Source organism: Moschus berezovskii, chromosome X (genome assembly GCF_049115385.1).
Source record: "Moschus berezovskii isolate FMDL1 chromosome X, NW_MosBer_1.0, whole genome shotgun sequence".
NCBI lineage: Eukaryota > Metazoa > Chordata > Mammalia > Artiodactyla > Moschidae > Moschus > Moschus berezovskii.
The window spans coordinates 50,562,328-50,589,042 of NC_142488.1; the positions used below are offsets into that span (position 1 = coordinate 50,562,328).

Below are 26,715 nucleotides of genomic sequence, written 5' to 3' on the forward strand. Positions count from 1 at the left end.
CTGTGATCCACACAGTCAAAGGCTTTAACATAGTCAGTGAAGCAGAAATAGATATTTTTCTGCAGAAAAGCAACAAGAGCAAGCATGAAAGCATATCTGAGGTATAGGGTTTTCAGAGTTTGAGGGAGAGACCCTGTTGAAATATTTCTGCAGATAATTTCAAGTTTTGTCTTGAGTGAGCAAAGGCTATACCTCAGTTGCTTTATTATTACATCTTACTATCAATGTCCAATAAAATATAGGTCAACAGTCCTCAGGGTCATGTTTAATGTGGCCAATAATAGGGGTTTCGCTGTCTATAGGAGGAGTGTAGGGGGGGATGGAGTGTGCATATTGACATTTTGTGCACCGTAGGGTTGTGGGGCAAATCTGGTTTGAAGCTGGATTCTACTTATTGGGTATGTTGCTACTCTTGACCTCAGTAAACCAGGAACGATCCTCTTCTCCAAGTTGTTATAAGGATTAGAGATAACAGATAATAGGGGGTCAGTATTAACTCTTATTACGGGTGATAAATGAGTTCTCAGAATATTTGTTTGGTGGGTATTAATGTAAATAATCCGAAACTAAACTGGATGAAAAAGCCTGGTAATCAGGTGGTATTCCCTTTTACAAATCAGGTAATATGATGTCTCTGCCTCTAATTAAATGGTGAAAATAGCAGGCTGGGTTTCAGGATTCAGCTTGCTATTTCCTGACACAATGGATGATCTGGGCATTTCTCACCCGAATTAACCTTCAGAAACTACAGAGAGGCAAAAGGCAAATGTAATCAAGTATTTTGCTTCATAGGACATCACAGTTTAGTATTCTCTAAAGCATTGCTTTAAGACCACCGTAGTACTTTTCTGTGATTTCAGTGGAAATTTTAGGCTGACTTTTGTCTTGTCTTTCTGTTATTCGTTTAATTCAGTTCAGTTCAGTCGCTCAGTCGTGTCCAACTCTCTGCGACCCCATGAATCACAGCATGCCAGGCCTCCCTGTCCACCACCAACTCCCGGAGTTCACTCAAACTCATGTCCATCGAGTTGGTAATGCCATCCAGCCATCTCATTCTCTGTCGTCCCCGTCTCCTCCCACCCCCAATCCCTCCCAGCATCAGACTCTTTTCCAGTGAGTCAACTCGTCACATGAGGTGGCCAAAGTATTGGAGTTTCAGCTTTAGCATCAGTCCTTCCAGTGAACACCCAGGATTGATCTCTTTTAGAATGGACTGGTTGGATCTCCTTGCAGTCCAAGGGACGCTCAAGAGTCTTCTCCAGCACCACAGTTCAAAAGCATCAATTCTTCGGTGATCAGCTTTCTTCACAGTCCAACTCTCACATCCATACATGACCACGGGAAAAACCATAGCCTTGACTAGACGGACCTTTGTTGACAAAGTAATGTCTCTGCTTTTTAATATGCTATCTAGGTTGGTCATAACTTTCCTTCCAAGGAGTAAGTGTCTTTTAATTTCCTGGCTGTAGTCAGCATCTGCAGTGATTTTGGAGCCCAAAAAAATAAAGTCTGACACTGTTTCCACTGTTTCCCCATCTATTTCCCATGAAGTGATGGGACCAGATGCCATGATCTTTGTTTTCTGAATGTTGAGCTTCAAGCCAAACTTTTTACTCTCCTCCTTCACTTTCATCAAGTAGGAGCTAAGTGTACAGCAGTGAACAAAACAATCAAATAGGAAATATGCTCACAACTTTATGGAGCTTACATCCCCGTGGGTAGGCTGACTTTGATTAATCCACACTCCCATACATGTGTGCAGAATTTCTTAACCTACCAATAATAAACCAAATTAATATCGAGTGCTTGCTGTGTGCTAGGATTAAACAACATGTATAGAAAAGAAGTTCCAAGAGCAGATAGCAGCCAATCCAAGGCATTTGCTTAGATACTATTTTTCTTAATTTAATGCAGCCCTTTGGCTCAGGGGCCACTGTTTTCTCCCTTAAGAAAAACTGTACACAAGAAAAATTCTCATTACAAATGGATGCATAATTATAGAAAATTTGGAGGCTTCCCTGGTGGCTCAGAGGTTAAAGCCTCTGCCTCCAATGCGGGAGACCCAGGTTCGATCCCTGGGTCGGGAAGATCCCCTGGAGAAGGAAATGGTAACCCACTCCAGTATTCTTGCCTGGAGAATCCCATGGACGGAGAAGCCTGGTAGGCTACAGCCCACGGGGTCGCAAAGAGTCGGACACGACTGAGCGACTGAACGGAACGGAACGGAACAGAAAAGTGTTAATAAAGCTGTGTTATCCTGCCACCTACAGGGAGCCACTCGTAATGTATGTTCTTTTCCCAGGGTGGGTTGGTTGGTTTTCCTCCTCACTCTGTGACAGATATTTTCACATTAATGTCAGGAAGTGATAGGTACAGGGTACAGTGTGAGTACATAGGAGGGGACACTCAGTCATGTTTTAAGAGATTAAGAAGAGGATTGTCCTGGTTCTGGTTTCTGCTGTTCAAAACCCAAATAAATGTTCACTCTATAAGGTGAAACAGAGGCTAAATAGTTCCCTACCCTCAACTTTCTTAGGTATTTTTCCATTATTTCCTTCCCCTCTCCGCTACACTCTTTCAGTGAGACCCCATAATTCTCTGCTTTCATTTACAGTCTTTTCAAAAAAGTATTCTACACATGTAATCTATATTGCCTCTCTTCCTAGTGATTCGTTGATTCATTCCAGTCTGGCTTTCTTTCCAACCACCCTACTGAAACTAATGCTTGACAAGTTATCTCTATTTCCAATTTCAACAACCATTTTTCTGGACATACCTCGTTTTGACATTTGATCAGGTTGCCATCTTTTGCCTTTCATGATACCGTGATGAACTAGTTTTGCTTCTACCTCACCAGCCTCTCCTTTGCTCGATTCTCCTCCTTTGCCTTCCCTTTATTATTTTTTTGTTTTAAATTAATTATTTTAATTGGAGGCTAATTACTTTACAATATTGTAGTGGTTTTTGCCATACATTGACATGAATCAGCCATGTGTGTGCATGTGTTCCCCATCCTGAACATCCCCCCCCACCTCCCTCCCCATCCCATCCCTCAGGGTCATCCCAGTGCACCAGCCCTGAGCACCCTGTCTCATGCATCAAACTGGACTGGTGATCTATTTCACATATGATAATATACATATTTCAGTGCTATTCTCTCAAATCGTCCCACCCTCGCCTTTTCCCACAGCATCCAAAAGACTGTTCTTTACATCTGTGTTTGTTTTGCTATCGCATATAGGGTCATTGTCTAAATTCCATCTATATGCATTAATACACTGTATTAGTGTTTTTCTTTCTTACTTACTTCACTCTGTATAATAGGCTCCAGTTTCATCCACCTCATTAGAACTGACTCAAATTCTTTCTTTTTAATAGATGAGTACTATTCCATTGTGTATATTTACCACAGCTTTCTTATCGATTCATCTGTCGATGGACATCTAGGTTGCGTCCATCCTGGCTATTGTAAACAGTGCTGCGATAAGGGTACACGTGTCTCTTTGAATTCTGGTTCCCTGGGTGTGTATGCCCAGCACTGGGATTGCTGGGTTGTATGGCATTTCTATTTCAAGATTTTTAAGGAATCTCCACACTGTTCTCCATAGTTGCTGTACCTAGTTTGTATTCCCACCAACAGTGTAAGAGGGTTCCCTTTTCTCCACACCCTCTCCAGCATTTATTGTTTGTAAACTTTTGAATCGCAGCCATTCTGACCAGCGTGGGATGGTATCTCATTGTGGTTTTGATTTGCATTTCTCTGATTATGAGGGATGTTGAGCATTTTTTCATGGGTTTGTTAGCCATCTGTATGTCTTCTTTGGAGAAGTGTCTAGTTCTTTGGCCCATTTTTTGATTGGGTCGTTTATGGAATTGAGCTGCAGGAGCTGCTTGTATATTTTTGAGATTAATTCTTTGTCAGTTGCTTCATTTGCTGTTATTTTCTCCCATTCTGAAGGCTGTCTTTTCACCTTGCTTATAGTTTCCTTTGTTGTGTAAAAGCTTTTGATTTTAATTAGGTCCCATTTGTTTATTTTTGCTTTTATTTCCACTACTGTGGGAGGTGGGGTCATAGAGGATCTTGCTGTGATTTATGTCAGAGAATGTTTTGCCTATGTTTTCCTCTAGGAAGTTTATAGTTTCTGGTCTTACATTTAGATCTTTAATCCATTTTGAGTTTATTTTTGTGTATGGTGTTAGAAAGTGTTCTAATTTCATTCTTTTACAAGTGGTTGACCAGTTTTCCCAGCACCACTTGTTAAAGAGATTGTCTTTTCTCCATTGAATATTCTTGCCTCCTTTGTCAAAGATAAGGTGTCCATAGGTGTGTGAATTTATCTCTGCTTTGCCTCCCCTTTAAATGTTAGAGCAAATAAGAACTCAGTTCTGTGTCTCTATCCTTTCTGCTCTATAAGTGATCATCTCCAGACCCATGGCTTCAAGTTCTGTCTATATGCTTGCAATCACAGATTTTATTCTCAGTGCATACTTCTTTCCTGAACTCAGTTCTACAAATATTTGCATACCTACCACATGAAGAATGCTGTATGAGATGCTGAGAAATTACCATTGTAGAAAATCAAACCAGTTATTAGTATATGTGCTGCTGAAGCGAGCACTCAAACCAAATTAATCTATATTTTCTATGAGAGAAATAAGCAGGGCACTGTTATTAAAAAATAGCAGTTAGACCAGCTTTAGGTGGATTGTCTTGGGAAGCCATTTTAGGTCTTAATTTAAAGTCAGGTCCTGAAGTAGAGGTAGCTGTTGGAAGAATGAATGTGGAGCAGAAGCATTGCAGTAACAATAGCACCTGTAAAGGTCTAGAGGCCAGAAAGAATTCAGAATAGTACAGAAACTAAACAGAAAGACTGATATGTGTAGAGAGGAGATTGGAGAGAATTCCCGGAGCCAAATCATGCCAGCGCTCTTTGGGTCATGGTTAGAATTTGGAAATAATTCTAGGGAAACTGTTGTAAGGTTTTAAACAAGGAAGGTAACTTGAGCTGATTTATGTTTCAAGATTACTTTTGCTGTTCTCTGGAGAATGGATTGGGTGAAAGTGAGTATGGAAGTAGGGAGATTGGTTATCCATATTTCACAGGTGAGGAAACAGAAGTGCACATGACATGATTTGTCCATATGCTCATACAGAACATAATATAGCAGGGATTCTAATCTGGGTTTCCTGATTTGGAGCCTATGTTATGATCTGGTGCTTCTCAACTTCAATATATGAATCACTGGAAGATCTTCTTAAAATATAGATCGATTCTTCAGGTCTAGGTGGGGCCTAAGATTTTGCATTTTTAATAACTCCCAAGTGATCTCAGTGCCGCTGATCCTTCAACCATACTTTGAATAATAAGGCCAGTCTACCAATACACTCAACTGCCATTGACCCAGGCTTGGAACTACAGGTGTCCTCTGCCTTTAAGCTGATTTCAATATTGAAAATCTTTCTAAACTTGATAAATGGAGGTGATTACTACAGAGTGAGTTATCCTTTAAAGAGTGACTTCGCTTGGTGTATTTTAATTGTGCACTCTTGTCCAAGATTCAGACTTCAAAAATAAGTGAAACTGGGGGGGAGTGAAGAAGTGAAAAAATGGTTAATTAAATAGAAGTATTTAAGTTTAGTGGTAATTGCTACCATTACCATGATGGTGGTTCATAATAATTCATTAGTTTTCTGCAAATTGATCTTTCTAACCTAAGTTTAGAAAGAAATATTTTTTATGTGTAGAGATTGCTTGGTATACAGAGTTCTTGTCTGACTGAACAAAAGCAATAGGTCATTTCCTGGAATTTATTTAGAATTAGCTTCTTTTTGTTAGAGGTTTTTTTATGTAATGAGATTTTCATATGTTTAATTTCTAAACATTAGGTAGAACTCATTCTCCAGTTATTGTTCCATCATTAGTGAGATTGATAACAGCTTTTCACCTTGTGACACAGCTTCCTGTCTTAAATGTTTTTTTGAACAATAGGATCCAACAATGTAGGGGAATTTGTCACAAATTGGTATTTTCGTGTGCAGATATTTATTGTTGTAATGAAACTAGAAAATATTTGAATAGCATGTTATTGAAGCGTGGACTTGGGAATCAGAAAGACCTGGATTTAGATCTTGGAGTCAAAATTCACTAAACAGGCAAGGTGCTTAATTTCTCTGAGCCTCAGTTTTCTATCTATAAATGGGGACAGAACTTGGCTTGAATGGTGAGGGTTGTGTTAAAGACTATTTTATGAATCCCCTGTGCAGCATGTCTCAAAGTATATTCTTTGAGATTCTTAAATTAAGACTTTCAGTAGATGCCAACTGGGGGAGGGGAGCAGGGAATGGCTCTGTGTCCTAATAAGTTTCCATTACCCAGGATTTCTTGGAACTGTTAATAATGTCAGTCAGCCATGTGACTGTCCTAAAGGAAGAGAAATTTGTTGTTGTTCAGTCACTAAGTCGTTTCCAACTCTTTGCAACCCCATGGACTGCAGCACGCCAGGCTTCAGGTTTCCCAAGGACCTAGTCTTTGTGAACAAGATGCTCTAAAATGTTTTGGGAAATACCAGCCTAAGTATTGTCTGGCTTGTAGTAAGCACTCAAAAAGTATTCTCCCTTCCCACTGTGAAACCAGCTTCAGTTCAGTTAAGTCACTCAGTCGTGTCCGACTCTTTGCTACCCAGTGAACCGCAGCACACCAGGCCTCCCTGTCCATCACCACCTCCCAGAGTTTACCCAAACCCATGTCCATTGAATCAGTGATGCCATCCAACCATCCCATCCTCTGTCGTCCCCTTCTCCTCCTGCCCTCAATCTTTCCCAGCATCAGGGTCTTTTCAAATGAGTCAGCCATCAGGTGGCCAAAGAACTGGAGTTTCAGCTTCAACATCAGTCCTTCCAGTGAACACCCAGGATTGATCTCCCTTAGGATGGACTGACTGGATCTCCTTGCAGTCCAAGGGACTCTCAAAAGTCTTCTCCAACACCACAGTTCAAAAGCATCGATTCTTTGGCACTCAGCTTTCTTTATGGTCCATCTCTCATCTCACATCCATACATGACCACTGGAAAAACCATAGCCTTGACTAGACGGACTTGGACTGCAAGGAGATCCAACCAGTCCATTCTAAAGGAGATCAATCCTGGGTGTTCGTTGGAAGGACTGATGCTAAAGCTGAAACTCCAATATTTTGGCCACCTCATGCGACAAGTTGACTTACTGGAAAAGACTCTGATGCTGGGAAGGATTGGGGGCGGGAGGAGAAGGGGATGACTGAGAATGAGATGGCTGGATGGCATCACCGACTCGATGGACATGAGTTTGAGTGAACTCTGGGAGTTGGTGATGGACAGGGAGGCCTGGCGTGCTGTGATTCATAGGGCTGCAAAGAGTCGGACACGACTGAGCGACTGAACTGACTTGAACTGACTAGACGGACCTTTGTTGGCAAAGTAATGTCTCTGTTTTTTAATATGCTGTCTAGGTTGGTCATAACTTTCCTTCCAAGGAGTAAACGTCTTTTTATTTCATGGTTGCAATCACCATCTGCAGTGATTTTGGAGCCCAGAAAAATAAAGTCAGCCACTGTTTCCACTGTTTGCCCATCTATTTGTCATGAAGTGATGGGACCAGATGTCATGATCTTACTTTTCTGAATGTTGAGCTTTAAGCCAACTTTTTCACTCTCCTCTTTCACTTTCATCAAGAGGCTCTTTAGTTCCTCTTCACTTTCTACTATATAAGGGTGGTGTCATCTGCATATCTGAGGTTATTGATATTTCTCCCAGCAATCTTGATTCCAGCTTGTGCTTCCTCCAGCCCAGCGTTTCTCAAGATGTTAAATAAGACTCTGTTAAATAAAACTCTGCATATAAGTTAAATAAGCAGGGTGACAATATACAGCCTTGCCGTACTCCTTGTCCTATTTGGAACCAGTCTGTTGTTCCATGTCCAGTTCCAACCGTTGCTTCCTGACCTGCATACAGGTTTCTCAAGAGGCAGGTCAGGTGGTCTGGTATTCCCATCTCTTTCAGAATGTTCCACAGTTGATTGTGATCCACACAGTCAAAGGCTTTAGCATAGTCAATAAAGCAGAAATAGATGTTTTTCTGGAACTCTCTTGCTTTTTCCATGATCCAGTGGATGTTGGCAATTTGATCTCTGGTTCCTCTGCTTTTTCTAAAGCCAGCTTGCACATCTGGAAGTTCACGGTTCACGTATTCCTGAAGCCTGGCGTGGAGAATTTTAAGCATTACTTTACTAGTGTGTGAGATGAGCACATTAATAGAATAACTAGGAACAACAAAAAACTTTTGAATTTTCTTAATTGATGTCTCACAGGCAGTGATATATCTTTTTTAGACTATAGGTATTTCTTGCAAAAAAATTATAAAAATTAGGTTAACATTGCATCTAGGAGGACATGTGCTTGATCAATTGTTTTGACTTGTTTTACTTTGGTGCCTGTCATCTGAATCTGTTTATGAAAAGTTTGGAACCTGAACAATGTGGAAACTGAAAAAGCTGAATGCACTTGCTCTCCCAGAACCTTGACAGCTAGAGCATAGGCATGAGACCTCAGCTTCATCAATTAGATGGTCATTCTTGGGACTTTGCATCTAGAGCCACTGATGCAAAAAACCTGAGACCATTTAGAAATCATACTGCTGCCAGCAGTTGGTTCTGGGCTTCCAGCATAGGTACTTCCAACTAAGCTGTGTCTGTGGGAGGTCCTTGGCTGTAGTTCCAGGATGCCTGGCTTCCTCAGCTCCTTCTGTTTTCTGATGTGCATCTCTAAACTTTCCTGTCGGTAGCATGAGCTATCAGTTATCCTTCCAGTAAATTATATTTTCACTTTAATTCACCAGAGTCCATTGTTTTCCACCCAGACCCTTGACTGGTACAGAATAAGTCAAAATAGCTTTAGTTGAAGTAAGATTTTATGAAGATTTGCCAGCGACTTCATCTACATTTTTTAAAACAGTAAAATCATTGTGAGTTGTTTGCATAAGTTTTAGTCGGTGCTCTTGTTTTGGAGGACTGTGATGGGTTTTTTTATTGTTGTGTTTGAGAATTCTTTATATATTCTAGATAGTATATGTGGTTTACAAATCTCTCTCCCAGTAGATTTTAAAGTTTTACATTTAAGTCCATGATCTTTTATTTTTTGAGATGTAATTGATGTTTGGCATTATATTAGTTTCAGATGTTCAATATAATGATTCCATATTTGTATATATTGTGAAATGATCACAATAAGTCTAGTTAGCATCAATCAGCATAGTTAACAATTTTTTTCTTGTGATGAGAACCCTTAAGATACACTCCTAGCAACTTTCAAATATACAGTACAATATTAACTGTAGTCATCATGCTGCACATTACATCTGCATGGCTTGTTTTATAACTGGAAGTTTGTGCCTTTTGGCTATCTTCACCTATTTCACCCAACCCCGAACCCCTGCCTCTGTCAGACACCAGTCTATTTTGTGTATCTGTAAATTTTGGGTTTTGTGGTTTTGTTTGAGATTCCACAAATAAATCATATGGAATTTATCTTTTATCTGTCTGGCTTTTTCACTTAGCATAATGCCCTCAAGGTTCATTCATGTTATCACAGATGACAAGGTTTCCATCTTTTTTGTAAGACTGTTCATCCATCAGTGGACACTTAGGTTGCTTCCATGTCTTAGCTATTGGAAAGTAATGCTGCAATCGATATAGGGATGCATATGTCTCTGATCCAACATTCATCCACTGGATCATAAAGCAGGGGAATATCAGAAAAACATCTTATGTTTCATCAGCTGCGCTAAAGCCTTTGACTGTGTGGATCATAACAAACTGTGGGATGCTCTTAAAGAGATGGGGATACCAGATCATCTTACCTGTCTCCTGAGAAACCTGTATGCGGGTTAAGAAGCAACAGGTTCAGGAACAACTGGTTCAGGATTGAGAAAGGAGTGCGACAGGGCTATCTGCTGTCACCCTGTTTATTTAACCTATACACTGAGCACATCATAAAAAATGCCAGGCTGGATGAGCTACAAGCTGGATCAAGATAGACGGGAGAAACATCAACAACCTCAGATATGCGGATGACACCACTCTAATGACAGGGAAGAGCCTCTTGATCAGGGTGAAGGAAGAGAGTGCTGGCTTAAAACTAAATATTAAAAAAACGAAGATCATGGCATCCATCCCCATTATTTAATGGCAAATAGAAGGGGGAAAGGTGGAAGTAGTAATAGATTTCCTCTTCTTGGGCTCAAAAATCACTGTGGATGATGACTGCAGTCATGAAATCAGAAGATAGTCACTTCTTGGCAGGAAAGCTATGACAAACCTAGACAGTGTGTTGAAAAGCAGAGTCATTATTCTGCCAACATAGGTCCATATAGTTCAGGCTGTGGTCTTCCCAGTGATCATGTATGGTTATGAGAGCTGAACTCTAAAGAAGGCATAGCGCCAAAGAATTGATCCCTTTGCACTGTGGTGCTGGAGAAAACTCCTGAGGTCAAAGACTCCTGGTGCTGGAGAAGATTTCTGGACAGCAAGGAGGTCAGACCAGTCCATCTTAAGGGAAATCTACCCTGAATACTCATTGGAAGGACTGATGCTAAAGCTAAAAAGTTAAAGTCGCTCAGTCGTGTCCAGGTCTTTGCGACCCCATGGACTGTAGCCTGCCAGGCTCCTCTATCCATGGAATTCTCCAGGTCAGAATATTGGAGTGGGTAGCCATTCCCCTCTCCAGGGGATTTTCCCAACCCAAAGATTGAACCCAGGTCTGCCACATTGCAGGTAAATTCTTTACTGACTGAGCCACCAGGGAAGCCCAAGTTGAAGCTCCAGTATTTTGATCACCTGATGCAAACAGCAGGTTCATTGGAAAAGTCCCTGATGCTGGGAAAGATTGAGGGCAAAAGGAGAAGAGGGTGTAAGAGGATGAGCTGGCTGGATGGCATCACCGGTGCAATGGACATAAACTTGGGCAAAGTTTAGGACATGGTGAGGGACAGGGAGACCTGGAGGCAGCAGTCCATGGGGTCACAAAGAGTCAGACAGGACTGAGCAACTGAGTGAACAATAATAAGAGAGTATCCAAAAGTGGATAAATATCCAAAAGTGGAATTGCTGGATTGTATTTTTAATTTTTTGAGGAAACTCCATACTGTTTTCCACAGTGGCTGCACCAGTTTGCATTCCCACCAGTAGTGCACAGGAGTTCTCTTTGCTACACATCCTTGTCACTTGATCCATTTTGAGTTAATTTTTATATATTAAAATATGAGGCTGAGGTCAGAGTTCATCTTTTTGCCTATAGCTATCTACTTGATCTGGTACCATTTGTTGATAAAAATATCCTTTGATTTTCTTGCTCTATTTTACTGTGCTGTAAAACAGTAAAAGAAAAGAAAAACACAAGTAAAAGAAACATACATAATCCTTTTGGTTAGATTAAGGTAACATTTTGATGCATACCCCTTCTAAGCTGTTTTCTTTAGACATGGGGTTATTTATTCTGTTTCGTAGTCTTATTTCACTGTGGACATGTTTACTGTTGTAGAATTGTGCAGTGTTTTTAACAGCTGTGTAATGCTCCATTTTAAACCAGTCCTATTCTGGATATTTGCTTCTTTCCAATTCACTGTTAGACATGGTCATGCAGTATGGATTCTTGTTATTAAATATTTATATACACTTTTATGATTTTCTTTGGGTAAGTTCCCAGAAGTGGGATTGCTAAGTTTTCCAAAAAATTGCAGGATATGGTGAATTTTTTCCATCCTGAGGTGTGCTTAAGAAAACTTTTTACTCTTATTTTCAAGTATGAGTTTGAGAGTAAGGGGTAGGGGACATTTTAATTTTACCTTAGATTGATTACAAGCTGGTGGGCCAGCTTGTACATGGATGTGGGCCAGCTTTATCTGGAGAGATTATTTATCCCTCCCTACCTCATATCTATGCCTGAGTTGGTTTGCATCATGATTCTCTTTTACTTTAAGAATTTTGCGTGCTGTTTATTCTGTGTTTTCTGTGTCCATGCATGTAGAGCTCAAGTTTGCAACTTTAATTTCTCACTTTTGGGGAAATTTTCTTTTCAGATCATAAAACAAAAAATTGGAAACATGAAAGTAGACAGGACTAAACTGAAAAAGACTCCTACTGAGGCTGTAAGTATCCAAAGTTTGCCTGTTTTTTTCATTTCAGAAAAAATTCTTTGCAGTCAGTTCACTCATACTGATTTTCCAAACATATCATCACTTACATGTATACAGTGTAGTAAAACAGCAACTTGTCTTGAAACATTCTTGACATTCGTGTAGACTTCTTATGCTGTAGTTCAAGGAGCACAAGCTTTGGAATTCGACATGGGTTTGAATTTTACTAGATTCTTGTGTCAGAGTTTATTACCTTGCCTGGTTTCCACAGCTATAAAATAGGGTTGATAATTCCTCACTACTTGATGTGAAGCAGGTTTTCAGCAAAGCATTGGGCACATAATGAATTGGTTCATTTTCTAAATACAGGCCACTTGGTTTTTTAAAAACTGGAACTACCCGGCAGGTATCACCCATGGGTATCACTATTGATATTTGTTCCAGTCCTTAAAAGATTATTACATGGGCAGTTCTCCTGCCCTTTCCTTCAGTTTTACACTAATGAGTTTGAGAAGAAGTGTTGTCTTCCCACATCTTCTCTGGCATTGCAGGTTATCTTTTAAATTTTTGTTAATAGGTGGAGAAAAAGTATTTCACTGTTCTAATTGCATGCCTTAATACATATATTTTCACATTTATTGGCCTTATGCCAGTTATGTTAGTGCTGTTTTATTTTACATTTGACATTGAAATGTCAGTTTCTTACTAAATGCCATATATACTGAGTATATATATATTTTACATACCCGTTTATTTCCTTTTTATTTGGTTTTTGATATGTTTTGAAATCAAGAATTTTTGACAATTATATACTCAAATTTTTTTCAAAACTGAAGAGCAAAAAGAAAACTTGCATGATGTCCTTAAACTTCCATGATTCAACCTTATAGATAATCAGAGAAATTCAAATTTAGTTTCTTTATCTTTTACCAAGTGGTTTGTTATGAATTTGTTCTTGGAGTCATACTTATGTGCAAATTCCTGACTCATGTTAGTTGACAGCTATTAGTAAGTTACTTAGGATAAACTAGAAATGGAATTTTTAGATCATTGACTATGTACATTTTTAAGGCCTGAAGATGCCTGTTTTCCTCAGGCAGCAAGCCCAATTTCCCATACTGTGATCAATACTAGGTATTATTTTTAAGGAAAATATGTGTTTATTTACCATTATTTATTTGGCCCTCTACGCATTTCTTCCACCAGTCTATATTCTATATCTGTGAGCTTGGGTTTCTTTTGCTGTTTGCTTTTTAGTTTTTTAAATTTCATATATATAAGTAAGCTCATATGGTATTTTGTCTTTCTCTGACGTATTTCAGTGCCCTCAAGGTTCATGCGTGTTGTTACAAATGATTTCTTTCTTTATATGGCTGAATAGTATTTCATTGTATATAGGTACCACATCTTCTTTATCCATCTATTAGTGGACACTTAGGGAGTTTCCATATCTTGGCTATTGATGTTGCAATAAACATGGGGGTTCATATATCCTTTCAAGTTAATGTTTTCACTCTCTAGATGAATACCCAAAAGTGGAATTGCTGGATTGCATGGTAGTTCTGCTTTTAATTTTTTGAGGAACCTCCATACTGTTCTCTATAGTGGCTGCACGCTTATTGATCACTTTATGTATCAGTAGCTGTGTGAAGGATTTTTTTCCCCTAGATTTGACATCTTTATTGGAGCAACTCAGTATATACTGTGGCAGTTGGTATGCAGCCATTGAACTGACATGCTTTCTTTTGCATTACCATGAGTAAGGAAAATCTCAGTCTGTTTGCATTTATGTAGCAGGGACAAAGTAAAGATTTACTTTTGTCCCTAGTGCATTTAGTAAACTCCAAAACAAAGATCATGGCATCTGGTCCCATCACTTCATGGGAAATAGATGGAAAAACAGTGGAAACAGTGTCAGACTTTATTTTTTGGGGCTCCAAAATCACTGCAGATGCTGATTGCAGCCATGAAATTAAAAGACGCTTACTCCTTGGAAGGAAAGTTATGACCAACCTTGATAATATATTAAAAAGCAGAGACATTACTTTGCCAACAAAGGTCCGTCTAGTCAAGGCTATGGTCTTTCCCGTGGTCATGTATGGATGTGAGAGTTGGACTGTGAAGAAAGCTGATCGCTGAAGAATTGATGCTGTTGAACTGTGGTGCTGGAGAAGACTCTTGAGAGTCCCTTGGACTGCAAGGAGATCCAACCAGTCCATTCTAAGGGAGATCAATCCTGGATGTTCATTGGAAGGACTGATGCTAAAGCTGAAACTGCAATACTTTGGCCACCTCATGTGACGAGTTGACTCACTGGAAAAGACTCTGATGCTGGGAAAGGTTGGGGGCGGGAGGAGAAGGGGACGACAGAGGATCAGATGGCTGGATGGTATCACCGACTCTGTGGACATGAGTTTGAGTGAACTCCGGGAGTTGGTGATGGATAGGGAGGCCTGGCGTGCTGTGATTCATGGGGTCGCGGAGAGTCGGGCACGACTGAGCGACTGAACTGAACTGAACTGAACTGAAGGTCCATAGGGATCTTGATACTTCTGATAAAACAACATTGTTCTGGTATGTTAAATTGATGCTATTATGCTAACTGGCATAATAAATTCAAATCCTAAAAGATGATACTGTTAAAGTGCTACACTCAATATGCCAGCAAGTTTGGAAAACTCAACAGTGGCCACAGGACTGGAAAAGGTCAGTTTTCATTCCAATCCCAAAGAAAGGCAATGCCAAGGAATGTTCAAACTACCTGCACAATTGCACTCATTTCACACACTAGCAAAATAATACTCAAAATTCTCCAAGCTAGTCTTTAACAATACATGTACCAAGAACGTCCAGATGTTCAAGCTGGATTTAGATAAGGCAGAGGAACCAGAGATCAAATTTCCAATATCCATTGGATCATAGAGAAAGCAATGAATTCCAGAAAAACATCTACTGCTTTATTGACTATGCCAAAGCCTTTGACTGTGTGGATCACAACAAACTGTGGAAAATTCTTAAAGAGAGGAATACCAGACCACCTGACCTGCCTCCTGAGAAATCTGTATGCAGGCTAAGAAGCACCAGTTAAAACCAGACATGGAAAAACAGACTGGTTCCAAATCGGGAAAGGACTGCATCACGACTATATATTGTCACCTTGCTTATTTAACTTACATGCAGAGTACATCATGTGAAATTCCAGGCTGAATGAAGCACAAGCTTGGAATCGAGATTGCCGGGAGAAATATCAATAACCTCAGATATGCAGATGACACCACCCTCATGGCAGAAAGTGAAGAGGAGCTAAAGAGCCTTGTGATGAAGGTGAAAGAGGAGAGTGAAAAGGCTGGCTTAAAACTCAACATGGAAAAAAATGAAGATCATGGCATCCGGTCCCGTCACTTCATGGCAAATAGATGGGGAAACAATGGGAAACAGTAACAGACTTTATTTTCTTGGGCTCTAAAATCACTCCAGATGGTGACTGCATGAATTTAAAAGACTCTTACTCCTTGGAAAAAAACTATGACAAACTTGAACAGCATATTAAAAATGCAGAAACATTACTTTGCAGACAAAGGTCCATCTAGTCAAAGTTGTGGTTTTTCCAGTAGTCACGTATGGATGTGAGAGTTGGACCATAAAGAAAACAGTGCTGAAGAATTGATACTTTTGAACTGTGGTGTTGGAGAAGACTCTTGAGAGTCCCTTGGACTGCAAGGAGATCAACCAGTCCATCCTAAAGGAAATCAGTCCTGAATATTCATTGGAAGGACTGAAGCTGAAGCTCCAGTACTTTGGCCACTTGATGCGAAAGACTGACTCATTAGAATAAAGATTCTGATGCTGGGAAAGATTGGAGGAGAAGGGGATGACAGAGGATGATATGGTTGGATGGCAACACCAACTCTATGAGTCTGAGCAGGCTCCAGAAGTTGGTAATAGACAGGGAAGCCTGGCATGCTGCAGTCCATGGGGTTGCAGAGAGTCGAACACGACTGAGGGAGTGAACTGAACTGATGCTAACTGGGGCTTGTGACTAGAAAACACAAACACTTAAGATGCCTTAGACATACATGTGCCAGAGAGTGCCCTTTGAAGGTTGAGTGCCTACCAGAAGTCTGGGAAATGTCAAGATTTTCCTCTCAAGTGAGAGACATATTTCCACACCTTGTAGCACACACCATGAAGGTAGCGGAACAGTGTATGCAATGACTCTTTAGATTTTGGAGGCAGCATATGTCATGTTTACGCATGCTATTTTGATCCATATACTGGATAACTTCTAGGGTGACAATAATGTTTGGATCTAGAAAAGACTGCAGAAGGTTTAAGCTATGATGTAAACTGCCCTACTCCATGGACATTATGGTCTAGTAGATCCAGGTGTCTACTTAGTGTCAGCCGAATGTACTATGTGATGACTCTGGCAAGCCCCAATAGGAGAATAACAGCTTAAGACCTAGGGGGTAGAGTTCGGCCATTAGAAATTGAAGTGGTATTGATAGTAGGCTCAAGTAGATCCAAAAGGCACGAGTGAACTGCATGAGCAGGTAGTTCACACTCCTATGTTACCTGTTTCTACTGCTTCATACCTCTCCCTCAACATGTATGACTTAAAGAAAAGGTGCACGTCTGGTTTGTGGAAGGATTTTGTGCCAGGAATTTTTAATGACTTTAATTTTCACAGAAATTTGAGATATTTCTTAATGCTTAGAGAGAGGAAAGATATCAGACTTAGCTTTTTAAAAAAATTGCCCTTGAGCTTCTATTGTTCCACGTTCAGTTTTGGCTGCTGAAAATGCCCCTAGTTTAAATCTTACAACATTGCTAGATAAATAGGTTGTGTTAGTTTATTTTTTGAAAGAGGATACGGAGAGTCAGAGATGTAGCTTACCAACTACCTTAATTCTAAAGCCCATGGCCACCCAAGATGGACAGGTCATGGTGGAGAGTTCTGACAAAACGTGGTCCACTGGAGAAGGGAATGGCAAACCACTTCAGTATTCTTGCCATGAGAACCCCATGAATAGTATGAAAAGGCAAAAAGAAATAATACTGAAAGATGAACTCCCTGAGTTGGTAGGTGCCCAGTATGCTACTGGAGGAGAGTGGAGAAATAACTCCAGAAAGAATGAAGAGACAGCACCAAAGCAAAAAGAACGCCCAATTGTTGATGTGACTGGTGATGGAAGTAAAGTCCGATGCTATAAAGAACAGTATAGCATAGGAATCTGGAATGTTAGGTCCATGAATCAAGGTAAATTGGAAGTGGTCAAACAGGAGATGGCAAGGGGGAATATCGATATTGTGGGAATCAGTGAACAAAAATGGACTGGATTGGGTGAATTTAATTCAGATGACCATTATATCTACCACTGTGGGCAAGAATCCCTTAGAAGAAGTGGAGTAGCCCTCAAAGTCAACAAAAGAGTCTGAAATGCAGTACTTGGGCGCAGTCTGAAAGATGACAGAATGATCTCTGTTCGTTTCCAAGGCAAACCATTCAATATCAGTAATCCAAGTCTATGCACCAAGCAGGAATTCTGAAGAAGCTGAAGTTGAATGTTATATGAAGACCTATAAGACCTTCTAGAACTAACACCCCCAAAAGATGTTCTTTTCATTATAGGGGATTGGAATGCAAAAGTGAGAAGTCAAGAGATCTATAAAGAAAGCTGAGCACCGAAGAATTGATGCTTTTGAACTGTGGTGTTGCAGAAGACTCTTGAGAGTCCCTTGAACTCAAGGAGATCAAACCAGTCAATCCTAAAGGGAATCAGTCCTGAATATTCATTGGAACAATTGATGCTGAAGCTGCAAGTCCAATACTATGGCCACCTGATGCAAAGAACTGAGTCATTGGAAAAGACCCTGATGCTGGGAAAGATTAAAGGTGGGAGGAGAAGGGGACAACAGAGGATGAGATGGTTGGATGGCACCACCGACTTGATGGACATGAGTTTGATCAAGCTTCTAGAGTTGTTGAAGGACAGGAAAGCCTGGTATGCTGCAGTCCATGGGGTCGCAAAGAATTGGACATGACAGAGCAACTGAACTGCCTGATGTTCTTTTTAACAGTATGCTGTCTCTCAATATTTACGCTGCTCTTATGTGAGATAAGTGCTTTATGTATGTGCAAACACTTGAGCTTCACATTTCCAAGGTAGTTCTTAAAAGGTCTTTTTTCCTGATGAGAAAATTGTGGCTAAGAGGTTCGATTTGCCCATGATCAAACAACTTAGTAAACATCGAGCTAAAAACTGAACCCTGATTTGTTTGGTTCCAAATCTAGGCCCATTCACAACATACCGTACTGTTTTACAGAGTTAAATAGCAAGCATGATCACTTCCAGCTACCGTTCATTAATAGAAGCTGCTCTGTCCCAATCCCTATCCCTTCCCTATCCTCCACCCCACCCCCTGCCATCCTGCTTTTGAAAACTTACTATGAACTCTGAATCCACACCTTATTATCTGACAAGGTACCTGACAGGCCCTTTTATCAGTAAAAAGAGAGCAGGAATATATGGAAATGGGAACCGCAAGTAAAAATGGAGTCCTAGTTTTATTCAGGTCAGAAGGTCTTGGCCTCCTATAATTGAATGGCTTAATATTGTGAAAAATACAGTCATTGCTAATCTTCACCTTTGTAAATTCACTATAACTCCTCAGTGTTTCTCTATTTGAACATTTCTAGTCATTTTTGTTAACTTTCAGATCATGATACAGATTCCTTCATTTTGCTTTTATTGATATTTAGCTTGTTTCCTTTATTTCTGTTGTTTGTACCCTTTCAAGTAGTTTGTCTACAAGTTTAAAAAAATAACATAAATGGCTTGTAGCATTATAAGATTTCCATATTAATCTCAAATGATTGTCTGGAAATTTTCCATTTTTCTTAAGTGCGTTCTATCAAAAATTAAATTGTTGTGTGTGTTGACATAAGCATTTTTTTCCCCTATTTTTTATCATTGTGTCTCCCTCATACCCCAAAACACCCTTTTGTGAATATCTGTTTGTTTTTCTCAGCCTGCAGACTGCAGAGCCTTAATAGACAAACTCAAAGTTTGTAATGATGAGCAACTTCTTTTGGAACTGCAGCAGATCAAAACATGGAACATTGGAAAGGTATGTAAACCCATGCTCCCAAAAGAGAAACCACAATGAGAAGATTGCTGATACAGGTGATGATAATCTCAACCGCAAAATTCCTTTAGTTTAACTGACTGTGAGTTTGAGATAGTCTCAGGATTTTTACTTTTAGTTTACAAGACTCTTCTTTCGATAACTCTAAAAAGAAGCACTTCAGATGAAATGGATTTTAGCAAAGAAAGTCCTTGTGTTTTTAAGACCTCAGAGTGTAGCCAGAATTCTCTCTCTGAAGACCTAGCTACAGAGATTTTGTGGTGTCTCCTGGTTTTAGAACATGTATTTTTTGATGGATAAAGCAATGAACTCAGGTCCATGTGGCTCAGAGTATGATTTTTCTCATTGGTTTCTGTATTAGTGGGGGATTAAAGAGAAACAAAGGTGGGAGGTGAACTTGTCTATGTATCATGCTCATCAATCTGTTGTAGCAAAGCTCAGCTGCAAAGTGCCCACACAGTAAGTACTTTTACCTTATTCTTATATATTCCTCTTTCTCTTCCCTTCTCCAGTGTGAGTTATATCACTGGGTGGATCTGTTGGACCGCTTCGATGGGATTCTGGCAGATGCTGGACAGACAGTGGAGAATATGTCATGGATGCTCGTGTGTGATAGGCCGGAAAAAGAACAACTGAAAATGCTTCTCTTGGCTGTGTTGAACTTCACAGCCTTACTCATTGAGTACAGCTTTTCCCGGCATCTGTATAGTTCCATAGAGGTAGGAGAGGTTTAAGCCTATACAGTCTGTTCTTTACTAGAATTCTTCATGTCCAGGATAGTGAAATTGTTATTTCTTTCTGATGATTCTTTCCTTTTCGTTATGAAGCTCTGGGATTTTCAACATCAAAGAAAATGGTAAGATGTTTCTTAGCCAAAGAAACCCTTCACAGGGTTGATGAGAAAGTTCTTTACTGTAACATTCACCTCGTCTTTTAAGATTAAAGAAATTAATGAGAATGTAATACATGTATTGAAGTATTCTTGGGAATTTTCAGGAATTGATTTTTGTCCCAAGTTATCAGAACAGCCCCAGATTACTTTAATATGACATAATTTGATTACCTTGACACATCACTGGACTTGGTGCACTTCTAAGTTTTAATGTGCTGCTTTTCAGACTCTTCCCTCTCCCCAAAATGTATATTAATAGCATGCTATGTATTCTTAAAAGAGTATAGTGGACATAGAAATTAGTGAACTTTTTAATTCGTCAGGAATCAGTATAAGAAGCAGTTCTCTTCCTGTAGCCTAACTTTAGAGTTTTTATCACTATTGATTTAGTGTCCTGTTGTTTGTTGTGTTATTTTCCCTGTCTTCATTAAAGAACCAGAATCAGAACAAACAGGTAGAAAATAAATGGCTTAAGAAGAGATGTGGAATAACTGAACTAAAGATAGCACCTGAGCAATCTGTTGAAGATGAAATCAATAAGTTGCAAAAGGAAATCCATAGTTTTCTGGATAATCAGCAGTCAGAAATACTTTGGTTCATTTCCAGCTAAATTACATACTGATTTTAACACTAACCAAATGTTTCAATATATTGGTGAATTTTTATTGTATTAAAAAGCAAAAATAGTTACTCTTGGGTTATTGTTAAATACACTGTAACAGTTGTAAGTGCCACCAACTGTTGTTATTTTTAGTTTCTATATAAAGAACCCTGTATTTTATCTAATTCCAATTTTATATTTGTTGTAAAGGATACAGAAGCAGCAAAAATTACCTTACTCTACTTTTAGTCTAGTTGGAGATTTAATGTTTTGAGATCTGCTGTATTAAGATACCACATTTGTCTCTTGTCATTGGTTTCTTGCTGTGGAGATGCCTATGTAATTTTGAACTACTGTTTGCATTTTTTAAACTTAAATTGATTGTAAGCTTCTTGAGCATAAGATTGCATGTTGTAGGTGCTCAAATATTTACAAATCTTTTTATATTGTTAAACTTCTTGATAGCTTTGTAATTGTTGATAAATCTATTACTCTGTTGGCATTGCAAGTTTTCAAAGTCTTGTATGCCTGATACTATGAACTCCCCACCCTCCCCCCAACTTTTTGTCCCCTGTAGCATTTGACAACTTTATTGGCTTCTTCTGATATGCAAGTGGTGCTGGCTGTCCTCAACCTTCTGTATGTGTTTAGCAAAAGATCAAATTATATCACACGCCTTGGATCTGACAAGAGAACCCCACTGCTAACCCGGCTGCAGCATTTGGCAGAGGTGAGTCATGGGTGAAGAGTTAAAAGAGCACAAAATTTGGACCCTATTATTCCTTTTCACAGGTGTTTCTTGCAGTGTCAAAATGAATAAGAAGCCCTAATTTAACTTTACTGGCCTAATTGAGTAGAACTATCAAGGACCATTTAGAAGCTAAGTTCCCCCCAAAATCCTAGGAAGTATTCTCAATTTTATGAAGTAATTTTGAGGAATTTCATGGATCTCTGTTCAAAAATGAGAATCTCTCTTTGTTCAAAAATGCCACTTCTCTTCTGGAAAGAAAGTTTAGAATCAGATTCTACTTGGAAGGAAATACTGGCTGCAAAAATACGGATTTTGAGTCCTGGCCTACCTACCATATTGGTTCTGATAGCATCTGAGAATTTAAGAGTATTTTCAGAATAAAATAAAATGTAGTGTTCTTAGTGCTGTGATGTGGTGGTAGTAATTGTTATTGAAGGCAAAATACGCTCATGTCAAAAGTTCAGCATAGTCAAACTGTTGTCTGCTATTCCTGGAGACAAATTGATAATACATAACTAAGATTTGAGAGAGCTAACCATTGCTAGAAAGGTTTCTTGGAAGAAAATTGATAGGGCTAACTTTTTATTAATATAAGCAGAATATAAATAGTTACCTCACAAGTCATAAAACTAGACTTTCAGGCTAATTTTAGGTGTGTGGTTACTTAAAAATCATTCTTGCATGATTTTAAATATAACACGTATTGTAAAAATTCTAGGATGTATCAGTTCAGTTCAGTCGCTCAGTCGTGTCCGACTCTCTGCAACCCCATGAATCACAGCACGCCAGGCCTCCCTGTCCATCACCAACTCCCGGAGTTCACTCAAACTCACATCCATCAAGTCAGTGATGCCATCTAGCTATCTCATTCTCTGTCATCCCCTTCTCCTCCACCCCCAATCCCTCCCAGCATCAGAGTCTTTTTCGAGTGAGTCAACTCTTCTCATGAGGTGGCCAAAGTATTGGAGTTTCAGCTTTAGCATAAATCCTTCCAATGAACACCCAGTACTGATCTCCTTTAGAATGGACTGATTGGATTTCCTTGCAGTCCAAGGGACTCTCAAGAGTCTTCTCCAACACGACAGTTCAAAAGCATCAATTCTTTGGCGCTCAGCTTTCTTCACAGTCCAATTCTCACATCCATACATGACCACTGGAAAAACCATAGCCTTGACTAAACGGACCTTAGTTGGCAAAGTAATGTCTCTGCTTTTTAATATGCTGTCTAGGTTGGTCATAACTTTCCTTCCAAGGAGTAAGCGTCTTTTAATTTCATGGCAACAGTCAGCATCCATGGTGATTTTGGAGCCCAAAATAATAAAATCTGACACTTTTTCCACTGTTTCTCCATCTATTTCCCATGAAGTGATGGGATCAGATGCCATGATCTTAGTTTTCTGACTGTTGAGCTTCAAGCCAACCTTTCCACTCTCCTCTTTCACTTTCATTAAGAGGCTTTTTAGTTCCTCTTCACTTTCTGCCATAAGGGTGGTGACATCTGCATATCTGAGGTGATTGATATTTCTCCCGGCAGTCTGGATTCCAGCTTGTGCTTCTTCCAGCCCAGCATTCCTCATGATGTACTCTGCATATAAGTTAAATAAGCAAGGTGACAATATACAGCCTTGACGCACTCCTTTTCCTATTTGGAACCAGTCTGTTGTTCCATGTACAGTTCTGACTGTTGCTTCCTGACCTGCATACAGGTTTCTCAAGAGGCAGGTCAGGTGGTCTGGTATTCCCATCTCTTTCAGAATTTTCCACATTTTATTGTGATCCACACAGTCAAAGGCTTTGGCATAGTCAATGAAGCAGAAATAGATGCTCTTCTGGAACTCTCTTGCTTTCTCCATGATCCAGCGGATGTTGGCAATTTGATCTCTGGTTCCTCTGCCTTTTCTAAAACCAGCTTGAACATCTGGGAGTTCACGGTTCACATTTTGCTGAAGCTTGGCTTGGAGAATTTTGAGCATGACTTTACTAGCGTGTGAGATGAGTACAATTTGCGGTAGTTTGAGCATTCTTTGGCATTGCCTTTCTTTGGGATTGGAATGAAGACTGACCTTTTCCAGTCCTGTGGCCACTGCTGAGTTTTCCAAATTTGCTGGTATATTGAGTGCAGCACTTTCACAGCATCATCTTTCAAGATTTGAAATAGCTCAACTGGAATTCCATCACCTCCACTAGCTTTGTTCATAATGATGCTTTCTAAGGCCCACTTGACTTCACATTCCAAGACGTCTGGCTCTAGGTCAGTGATCACGTTATCGTGACTATCTTGGTCGTGAAGATCTTTTTTGTACAGTTCTTCTGTGTATTCTTGCCACCTCTTCTTAATATCTTCTGCTTCTGTTAGGTCCATACCATTCCTGTCCTTTATCGAGCCCATCTTTGCATGAAATGTTCCCTTGGAATCTCTAATTTTCTTGAAGAGATCTCTTGTTTTTTCTTTTTCTGTTGTTTTCCTCTATTTCTTTGCTTTGATTACTGAGGAAGGCTTTCTTATCTCTCCTTTATTCTTTGGAAGTCTGCATTCAGATGCTTATATCTTTCCTTTTCTCCTTTGCTTTTTGCTTCTCTTCTTTTCACAGCTATTTGTAAGGCCTCCTCAGACAGCCATTTTGCTTGTTTGCATTTCTTTTCCATGGGGATGGTCTTGGTCCCTGTCTCCTGTACAATGTCATGAACCTCCGTCCAGAATTCATCAGGCACTCTATCTATCAGATCTAGTCCGTTAAATCTATTCCTCACTTCCACTGATATTACTGAACTGAAAATGTAGCAGAGGTACTCCAAGAAGTCTTGTATCTGTTAAAAGCCAGTTGTTTTGGTTTTTGTGAAGGTCTGTAACACTGGTTCTCAGATTTGGCCATGCATGAGAAAGAATTGATTTGTTAAAGCATAGGTTAGGGCCTGGTAATGTGCATTGCTAACAAGTTTCCAGGTGAGGCTACTGGTCCAAGGATTATTCTTTTAAAACATTAGTCTATCCTATTGGGCAAAGTTATGGAATCTTACCAGATTCTTATAGTTCCATCCCAAAGGCATCAAGACCTTTTCCCCTGATGTCTGAACACATACCCATTCTTTAGCAAATCCCACCTAGTGAGGTAGTATCAAATATGCTATGTGTTCTTAATTGCCAGGATCACATGGTGACTCTGGTAGATGAGGACAGTGAGATTCAGAAGTTTTTTAGGAAAAGCCTATGAACTTTTAGCCTCTGATAAAGTGTGAGATGTGATATCTGCTTTTTCTAGTGTTGATTATGGTTTTTATCCCAAACCTGGGTGTCAGCCTGAACCTGGCTCCTTGAATACACATCCGCATCTTCCACTTGATAACATTCAAGACGTATATGACTAATCCTGTGCTGGATCTTGTGTAAAACGTGTTTTTTTTTTTAAAAAGCTCACATAGTAGTTGAGAAAGTGATAATATATGCATAATTAAAAGGACAAAGAACTAGTTATTTTGAGTTCAGTTCAGTCGCTCAGTCGTGTCCGACTCTCTGCGACCCCATGAATCACAGCACGCCAGGCCTCCCTGTCCATCACCAACTCCCGGAGTTCACTCAAACTCATGTCCATCTAGTCCATAGATTTATCTTGTTGGTGACATATATCTTTATCATAATAAAATTATGTGCTCAGTATTTTAACATTTTGGAAATATACAGAAGAAAATTTATAATGATCTATGTATCTCCTCATCATTTTGGTACATTTTTTTAGTCTTCAGGCATATTTCTTTACATATCTGAATGCATATATGTAACTTTATATCCTGTTTCATTTATTTCATGTACTGACATCTAGTGTTTTCCCATATTAACTTTACATAATTTTGTGAGAAATGTTTCTTTGTATTTAATAATGGTAACATCTCAGAAATGTCACAACATCACAGACTTTCATGAATCAAGTTTGGCTTGACATGGTCTTTTAAGGATCCCAGCTTACTACAACTTTCTTGGTTTTGGTGCTTGAGTCTTACTAGATCACAAAAGATAGATTTGTGGGTGACAGTAATAGTAGAAGTATTCTAAAACAGGTAGTTGTGACAACAGAAGAATCAGAACGAAAGTAATTGTGAAGATGTATAGCCTTTCAGCCTTATTCTGTCTTGTAAATTCAGATCGTTGGTTTGACTTACCTGTCACCCCTAAGTACCATCAAGTGTCTATATATCCATTATCCTCACAGTTTTCAGCAAATTCCTTATTTCTTCAGCGGAAGTCTGGGGAATAATGAAGAAAATACTGAAAATGGAATGAGGAAGTACTTTTCCTATTGGGTATTAGCCTTTTTTTATAAAGCTAAAAGGAGTTAAAGTTGTATAGTAACAATAGTGGAAAGTTTCCAGAAATAGATGTAATTTGTAAGAATTACTAAGCTTAACCATTTCTAGCTTTTGATATAAAGTGAGACTTGGAACTGTTCCTTTTACTTGACTACTTAGAGGCCATTGTCAATTTTCTAATTGGCCTAATTACAATATTGTGTCTTAGGGAATAGAGAAGCCTGAGGAGAGGGAGAGAGATGCCAGTCAGAACACACATTTTTTTCCATTAATTTGCCATCTTGTAGGGGTGTGATTGATGGCACCCCAAAACAATGATAGTTGTAATAGCAACTATCATTGATCACAGATCATCATAACAAATGTAATGATGAAAAAGTTTGAAATATTGCGAGAATTACCGAATAAGACACAGAGACATGAAGTGAGCAGATGTTGGAAAAAGGAAGAATAAGCATGAGAGAGCAAGAACAAAGTCCAAATTTGTTTTAACTTACTCTGTTTTTCTGTTTTGTTTCTTTTATCTCTACTCCAGTTTTACTATTTCCTTCTTTCTGTTTGCTTTGGGTTTAGTTTGCTGGACTGTTAAGGTACTGATTTGAAATTTTTCTTTCTTTTTTTTTTTTTGAAATTTTTCTTTCTTGTCAATAAATGGTGGCAATGAACAACTGTAAATTTCCCTTTGTATATTGCTTTATCACATAAGGTATAGCCTATGAGTTTTGATATGAAATGTTTTCATTTTCATTCATCTCACAGAATATTCTAATTTCCCTTTTGATTTCTTCTTTTACCCATTGTTTGTTAAGAGTTTATTGTTTAGTTTCCATGTGTTTGTGAATTTTCCGGATTTCCTT

The 26,715-nt window shown here is 39.2% G+C and overlaps 1 protein-coding gene across 18 annotated transcripts in view; it reads left to right on the forward strand.

The window, feature by feature from the left end:
- The window catches only part of HUWE1 (HECT, UBA and WWE domain containing E3 ubiquitin protein ligase 1), a 168,051-nt gene that overhangs the window by 32,040 nt on the left and 109,296 nt on the right, over nucleotides 1-26,715 (forward strand). For all 18 annotated transcript variants that reach the window (XM_088834059.1, XM_088834063.1, XM_088834061.1 and 15 more), the window contains 4 exons: nucleotides 12,107-12,175; nucleotides 19,196-19,294; nucleotides 19,825-20,031; nucleotides 21,383-21,535. In XM_088834059.1, coding sequence (XP_088690185.1) covers nucleotides 12,131-12,175; nucleotides 19,196-19,294; nucleotides 19,825-20,031; nucleotides 21,383-21,535 — 504 coding nt within the window. In that variant the 5' untranslated portion in view covers nucleotides 12,107-12,130. The remainder of the gene's footprint in view (nucleotides 1-12,106; nucleotides 12,176-19,195; nucleotides 19,295-19,824; nucleotides 20,032-21,382; nucleotides 21,536-26,715) is intronic.